The sequence below is a fragment of the Gossypium hirsutum genome, chromosome D08, assembly GCF_007990345.1.
Source record: "Gossypium hirsutum isolate 1008001.06 chromosome D08, Gossypium_hirsutum_v2.1, whole genome shotgun sequence".
Taxonomy (NCBI): Eukaryota; Viridiplantae; Streptophyta; class Magnoliopsida; order Malvales; family Malvaceae; genus Gossypium; species Gossypium hirsutum.
The window spans coordinates 4,393,698-4,402,185 of record NC_053444.1 but is presented as its reverse complement, the minus strand read 5'-3'; the positions used below and the strand labels follow the sequence as shown (position 1 = coordinate 4,402,185).

Genomic DNA, 8,488 nt, shown 5'->3' with positions numbered 1-8,488 from the left:
ACTTTGAGCAAATTGTAATATTTATATTTTTATACTATAATTTAATCGATAAATAAATGATTAACCCAAAACGAAGCGTGAGCAGAAAAGTGAAATAATATATTTTGCCTTGATTATCACTCCAATTTCTATATTCCTTTTCAGAACTTGGTCCAGCGATATGCAATTAATGAGTTAATTTATTTACAGAAATCTAATTTATTATTTCCAAGAAATTTGGTCGAATTCTAAAAGCATATCCTCATTTCTTGAATTTTTATTTAAAAAAAGTGTTTAAATAACCCTAAGTTAAGCATAAAACTACTATAAATGGAGACCAAATATCAAACACAAAAGCTTGGAGTTACCATTGGAAGAAGAAGAAATTTTCAAGCTACCAAGAATGGGTATTTTTTCTTCAACATTATATATATATATATATATATTTATAATTATTTTATTGTCTTGTTCATGCATGAAAAAATTTGTTCCTTAATAGCGGATATTGAGATTCGAACTCGTATTATAATTTTCTAACATAGTTGTTTTATTTGAAAATACAGATTTTAAAGATAAGTTGAGAAAGAATATATTTGGAACAGTGATGGTATGTATCACAGTGGTGTTTGTGATACTACTTTTAATATATACGTGTTTCACATGGTGTGAAGAAGATCAAAAGCAACAAGCAAAACTAGAGGAAGCTGCACCAGTAGATGAAAAAAAGGAAGAAGAATTTGAAGGTGAATCATAGAGTATTTTTTTGATATTATGTATGTCCTTTTTACGGTCCATATTTAGGGTTCGTGATTGTTTTTTCTAATAATATTGTCTCTAAAATTCGAACTTACAGCTAAACCATAAAGTATTATCGATGAACAACAAGTATGTTGTTATTAATATCTTATAAATAGATTTTCATGTGAGAAAAAATAATAAATAAATTTTTAGTATATACATTAAATTATTTGTAATCTTTTTTCTCACGTGATTTTCATTCCCTAATTTCATTTAATTAATAAAAGAGTGATTTATTCAAAAATTTTTTTTGCTTATTATTGTTTTTTGGGGGTGTGAAAATAAATATTCCTACACTATATTTTATCTTTGTTCATAATTCATTATAAATAAACTTTCATATGACTTATACTACAGTTAAGTCTATAGTCACAGATAATTTATCAGTCAATATATATCTTTTTTTTTTTGATCTAGACGCTCCCAAATATTATTCGAGGCTAGCCTACCTCTCTCGTAAGTACACCATCTGCCATTAAGGGTGAGTTTGGATAGGCGATTGGGTGCGGTGCGTTTAGCTTACTTTTTGTCTCACATCATAGTATCTAATCTCACCGCCACCGCTGTTTTTACACTAAACGCAGATAAACGTACCGGTCAATTCACATTCCTCCAACATTTTACGAAAATTCTTCATTTGCCTTTCTGACCGTGTACGACCTCCTCCTTTTTGAAAAGAGAACAATGTTCGGTTAAAATCGTCTACCACCGGCCATGGTAGCGATTGATCCTGCCCCAACTGGAATAGGTACTTTGCCATTACACCGCCATTGTTGCGCTTATAAATTCTATACGGAGAATTCAGAAAAAAAAAACTTATAAATTCCATTACAAAGCTTCCTTCAATATACCCAAGTGACAAGAATCATCAAGATTATCTGGGACTGAAAACTTAAGTCTGAGCAAGCATTAATACTTTGGGTTAAGAATCGTCAACAGCAATATCCATTTTTCTAAAACATAAATATGGTATGGGTTACACATGATATCACCTTTCAAAGTTCAAGCCATGCTTTCCCATCTCTTTGAAAAACAATATCCCCTTCTCCTACATTTGGAAACCTGCTTGACTGCGTCTTCAATACAAAAGAAATATGTATGTAGGGCAAAATACTCCAGTAAAAGTTTTGAAGCCATCTCACTAGCTTCAGCACCATTATGACCATCACCAACTGCAACAACTCCGACTGAAACTTCCTTAACCCCAATTTTGACTGCTCCAATGTATCAAAAATTTATATATAGCATGAGACGTAAGACAGAGTTATAAAATCATTGATACGTAGAAACTTCTTCAACCAAATCTGACATTGTTTAGAACGATCCTTTTCAAACAAAATTGCGTCTATAAGAACACTAAGCAGAAGTAAACTATTGAAGTTAATATCTCTCCACTTTTATAATTCAACCTTCTTTGGTTACGTTAATATCATTCAATGAAAAACCCTAGAATCTCATTCTCAATCCAAACCATTAAAACTGTCATTAAATTGCAACATCGATTTATCCTTTTTACAAAAGTAATACTAATTTCCCTATGAACGCAATCTAATAAAACCACGAAGCCGCACAAAAAAAAAAAACAGATATGAAGAAAGTGATATACTCGGGAAGGGAATGCGGAGATCGAGCATGCAGACAGTGCGATCTTCCATGTGCTTCCTTCGACCCTGAAGCACAGCCGATTGACAGCGCCCCTCCGCGGGAGTGGGGGCGCGTTCAGCGGAATCATAATTCGGAATTTTCCAGCGAGGGCATTTAGGGGATTACATTTTTTTTCTTTATTAGGAGTTACTAATACATGGTATATTTATAATATAGCCCTTTGACAAATGAGATTTCCTTTTCCTAATCCAATACTTCTAAACAAATGAGATTTCCTTTTCCTAATCCAATACTTCTAAACCGCCTTTGTCCTCTTATAAAATAGTCTTAGGAGAGTTAGAAACTTAAAAAAAAAAAAATCTGATTTCTTAAAGCTTTCCTTCTTCTCAAGTTTAAAGCTTTCTTGTTTCTCAAGTTTTTCGTAATGGCTTTAACTCCATACGAGTATGATATCATTCACCAGCAAACTTTTGAAGACAACATCATCTCACAATCTCATGATGTTGCTTTCATCAATATTGAATTAACCGTCGACTTCGTTCTCCTATCCGTCCACCATGATTGCTTAGCAGACATCTCCACCATCACCAACCGTGCGTCCTTACGAGAAACCTTTCGTTTTGAGCTCAACATTATGGAAAACCAGTACCTGTTTCACCAAGTTCTGTTTCCCACGTTTAGAAGGCTCCGAATCAACACGAACTCCCTTGCTTATCATAACTTCGTTCATGAAATTTTTGTACGTGGGATGCGTAGCATAGGAACTATTCCTGAAGTCTTGCCCTTACGATCACTGATACATGCTTCCATTGTGGAACACGATTCTGTTCACAGTGACGGGGTTTTGATGGGAAGAGCTTTGGCTGAATCGGCATTGGAGTTTGAAAGCAGTAACTATGGTATGGTTCCGGCTAAAGAGTCATTGGTTAAGGAGATGGTAAAGATGGTCAAAGTAGAAGCTGGAGATGAAGAAGATTGCATAATATGTTTGGAGGAGCTGGAGGTTGGGTTTTATGCTTCTCAGATGCCTTGTTCTCATACTTTTCATGTCGATTGCATCAAGAAGTGGCTGAAGCAGAGCCATTATTGTCCTATTTGCCGGTTCGAGATGCCAACGAATTAGGCTTAGATATCAACTTTTCATTCTTTCATTTATTTCCTATGTTATTGGATAACTTTTGTTAAGATTTAGTATTTTGTTGGAGCTGTAAATGATAGTTTATGCAAATACAAAACTTAAAGGTACAGTTTGAGAACAAGAGAGTGCAAACCTTTGAAAAACAACAGCAATAAGAACAAAACCAGATATTGCAAAAGCAAACCAAATCTGATGTCTTCTACAAAGACGTAATAAGAAATCCAATATGGTGAATGTGCCTTGAACATATGCAGAAATGGTTTGATGAAATAACACTTAATTACATGAAATAAATAGTGCAGTAAGCCCCCAATGAAGTGGTCATGGGAACAACTGACTTTCCTTTTCTTATGTTAAAGGTTCCTTAGTAAATTTATGCACAGAGGGTTCACTGAATAAATAGGGAAACTTTCACTGAGTTTAGAGCCTAACAAATATTGAAACAAATGAAGCATATTCACTTCTCTCATCCCATGGTTCCATAGATTTAAACCATTCTATCTGCTTTACTTTCATCCAGATTAACAAAGTAACACTATGACCAACAAAACCATCCAAACCACCGATATAAATAATTAAAGAAAGCAACACATTCTTAGGTAACATTTTCATGCATGATTGAGATAACTTATGGCCGCAAAGATTTCCACTAGAAATCTTGGGTTGGAAGTACCCCATAGTTTTATTTGTTCAGCTTCATTCTCTGGGTTGGAAACCTCCATCATTCACAATGAACTTTCTAATTTAACTTGATATCTTGTTAAAAACATACAAATAGACAACTTCGAATCAAAGATAGCTTCGACCATTTAATGGAAGATATATCTAAGTTTAGAAGAAACATAGAAAAATCTTTTAATCTTTGTAATATATTTTTACTTTAATAGAAGATAATTTTAAATTTATAATAGCTAGCTTTTACATCCCACTTTGCTTGGATGTCAACCATTAATTATAAAATAATTTATCTTATAATTATATTAAATAATTATTATATTTAATATTTATATAAATAAATTTATAATTTGCCAAACCCCTTTAAATATTTCTGACGGATCATTAAAAATAAATAATTTAAATAATACAAACGAACTCCCAAATAATACAAATGCATGAAAAATAATTAAAATATAATCCAAAAATATCTACACAACATAAATAAATAAATAGTCCAAATATATATTAAATTATTATCTCATAATAAATTTATATAAATTTATCCTTTTTAAAATTATTAAATTTTAAATAAAAAACAATATAGAAGATAGATTTTGATATGAAATTATAAATTATATTTTTAACCATTTTAAATTTACATTTTTTAATCATTATGTTTATGTGAAATATTTCAAATGCACGTACAAAATATAAGTAACACCCCATACCCGACGTAGATGTCAGGCCGAATATTGAGATGCCACACCACCGTCTCATGTCACATACATCAAGTAGAAAACACATTGTAAACAAAATGTCCATCATTTTATTGTTATTATAGGTTTTAAGTCAATCATTCAAGATAGTTACCATTGCTAAATGCTAAATAACTAGTCTTATAAACAATTTAGAACATGCATGAGGTCCATTTAGTAAAATTCCCAAAACATGACCGTAGGTATCGATACTGACACTAGGGTATCGATATTTTCTCTATGTGGTATCGATATCACCTAGAAAAATGATACCAAATTTGCATTTTGTTTCTCGACTAAAAACCCAAGTCTCGAAAATATCGGTATCTATCATAAAGTATCAATAAACTTACCCCGAGTATTGATACTCGAGAAAAGGTATCGATACCAAATCTTTATTCTAACTTTCTACACGTTTCAAAACACAGAGGTATCTATTTTAAAACTCGATTATTGATACCTCTGCTCCAAACCTAAAAAATGCACCATACAAATGCAATTATCCATTCCAATTTAGTTTCTAAACATCATACATCAATTACTTCGACAAATAATCATTCACCGGCCTAATTAACAGTTCAATATCACAAAATTGTGTTCGAGCAAGTAACGTCAATCCATCCTCATGTTCATAAACTCAATCATAATAATAACATGTAATCCTGATAAACCGAACCAAAAACCAGTAAAATGTCTAGAAGTTAACATGGCTATAAACAAGTCTACCACATTGCCTCATTCCCCAAAACGTAAATAAATATAAAATACCTACGAAACAATGCAAAAGTCTTGCTTTAATCACCTCTCGAAATCACACCGCTCACATCGGCACTGTAGCACCCCTATACCGTATCCATTGCATTTACTTACTTTAGCTGAAATAAAATTAATTCACTAATTATCTAAGTATATTCATCCATAGCATACGTAAATTCCTCACATATAAGTATATCTTTCAACTCACCGTTCCCTTTTCATCATATTTCATTTCAACTATGAACTTACCATTTCATTACCTTTCTTCACCCATTTCATATGCATAAGACACAAGATATAAGCATAACATCAACCATGACTACTAGCTAGTGCATTTAAACATAGCTATTTTAGATTCAACAACATGATAAACCAATTCATAAGAAATTACATGCTTTAATTTATACCACCTTTTCATGTACATAAGCATATTACCAATTGAACACTTACCGTTTCAAGGTACTTCATTAAGGCTAAGCATGATATAATCCAAGTATAAGCTTGGCACAAGCCTAAGCATCATCCACAACACATGTTAGAGCATCATCTCATAAATCACTTGAAATAACATAAGGTGAGTCATTTACATGAACAACATCATTTGAAATCTTCAATTTCATGAACATAAAAATACTTTCATTGAACATTACCTTACCGAGATTTCAAATTTGAAGAACGACTTACGAATAGGAGCACATCGTCGGTCCAACCATAACACGTCAGATGCTCATACGAGTCAACCCCTCCAAAAAACATCAAATGCTCACAAGAGCTAATACAAACGTAACACGCCAATACTCATAAGAGCAAGTCCAACCGAAACACACCAATGGTCATAAGAGCAAGCCCAACCGAAACACACCAAACAGGGAGTGTAACACAAGAGTTCGCAACAAATGCTGAACCTCGGTTTACTCGGGAAACAAATATATACATCTCTCTAAACCATCTCCACTCCAATCCCCTACAACATGTCATATCACGACTGTACTCTATCCCGTGTTCAATCCAATCTGAGCAATCAAATTATTTGACATATCTCAACTAACAATTCCTCAGCAACAATTAAATACGTCATTTGTACCATCTAAATTATTCAAAAATTCATATAAATATTATATTTTAAACCATACGAACTTTCCTGACTAAATTGCAGAAATGTCAAAGTATAGGGGTTTTTTGGTAATTTTCTATTCTTCTCGATTTTCCACTCGACCTTGATCTCAATTAATAATTTCATTCAATTTATTAATTTAGATACTAAAAAAAATCTATTTTATGCAATTATTCATTTTTGATATTTTTTATAAAATTTCCCCTAATATTTTACTTTTATTCAATTTAGTCCCTAAGCCTAAAACATGCAAATTAACAATTTTTAATGCAAACTCATGACAACCAAATATTCATGGCATCCAATACAGCCCGTTTTTACAACAATTTTACATCAAGTCCCCATATTTCTATCATTTCAGCAATTTAACCCCTAATCGTTAAATTCATAAAAAATCCCTTAACAAAATACTTTTAAATATCATCTAACACTTCAAATTCATCATTTAACATCTAAAATCACAAATTTTTTTATCAATGAAAACATTCAAAATCTTTAACAGTTTCAAAAACGAAGGCACGAGTTAACTGGACCTAGTTGCAATGATATCAAAAACATAAAAATTGTATGAAACGGATGAAAATGGCTTACCATGCATCACCCAAAGAAGAACCAAAGCTTGAATCTTTCCTATGGTGTATTTCGGTGATCAAAAAGCCAAAATGAAGAAGAAAACCTTATGTTTTCTTATTATTATTATTTTAACCTTTATTCATTACTTTAATAATAAAATAACTTATAAAAATTATAAAATTAAAAGAAATTAAAGCATCCACCGTCCCAATATTTTAATGATGGTTTATTTATCCATTAAGGCCATCCAATTATAATTCTTTAATCAATTAACACATTTAAATTAATAGCGATTGACTTTTTTAACTTTTACGATTTAGTCCTTTTTGCTTAATTAACTATCGAAACATTAAAATTTCTTAATGAAACTTTACACAACATTAATAAAACTCCATAAATATTTATAAAATATTTATGGCTCGGTTTATAGAAACGAGGTCCTAATACCTCATTTTCTAAAACCCCATGACTTTAGGGTCTTACCACTTGAACTTAATTAATCATTTATATAACATAAATTACCATATCAAAAATGTTTTTAATACCAAATCTCACTTGTAAATATTAAATAATAATAATTACGAACTTACTCATCAAATTTGTGGCCCCAAAACCACTGTTTCCAACACCATTGAAAAACAGGTTGTTACAGGCACACAACTAATCTGTAATGGTTAAAGAAGGGAGTGGGTGAGGTTAACAAGCTCAGTAAATGCCTAGAATAACTATCATGCAAACAATTCATCAATCATCAATGAAACAACCATATAGCCTAACCTTAAAGATCCAACTTTAGTGTTATAATATACTTACTCGAGCATTGTTATTAGTTCTTTTACATGGTAAACATATTTACTTTTAAGCATATATCCTATTACACATATAATCATCTGACATTCAAGCATATATCATAATATTCAAAGACAGGTTTATAGATAAATTGCATAATGATCATATGTCATATAAACACATATCACAATACACACATATTCATAATTTAAGATAGTTTGGCACTTGAGCTAGAGGTGTTCATGGGTCGGGCCGGGCCAGGCCAGGTTCAGGTCTAGCCCAAAAAAAATTTCAGCCAGCGTCCTAGGCCCAGCCTGAAATATG

At 31.8% G+C, this 8,488-nt stretch overlaps 1 protein-coding gene across 1 annotated transcript; it reads right to left on the bottom strand.

The window, feature by feature from the left end:
- Positions 1-1,090: 1,090 nt before the first annotated feature.
- LOC107918947 (putative protein phosphatase 2C 76) lies at positions 1,091-2,538 on the bottom strand. The gene is made up of 2 exons (XM_016848509.2): positions 2,384-2,538; positions 1,091-1,991 (listed from the first exon to the last, which is right to left on the bottom strand). Exons 1-2 carry the CDS (start codon positions 2,430-2,432, stop codon positions 1,780-1,782), a joined length of 261 nt encoding a protein of 86 aa, XP_016703998.1. The 5' UTR covers positions 2,433-2,538; the 3' UTR covers positions 1,091-1,779.
- Between the last annotated feature and the right edge of the window lie 5,950 nt (positions 2,539-8,488).

What these genes read in the sequence shown, in the direction of transcription:
- LOC107918947 (XM_016848509.2), bottom strand. Translation starts at nt 2,432, where the DNA reads ATGGAAGATCGCACTGTCTGCATGCTCGATCTCCGCATTCCCTTCCCG. An exon ending in TCTCCGCATTCCCTTCCCGA is followed by an intron (nt 1,992 to 2,383) that starts GTATATCACTTT and finishes ACATTGGAGCAG; the next exon opens with TCAAAATTGGGGTTAAGGAA.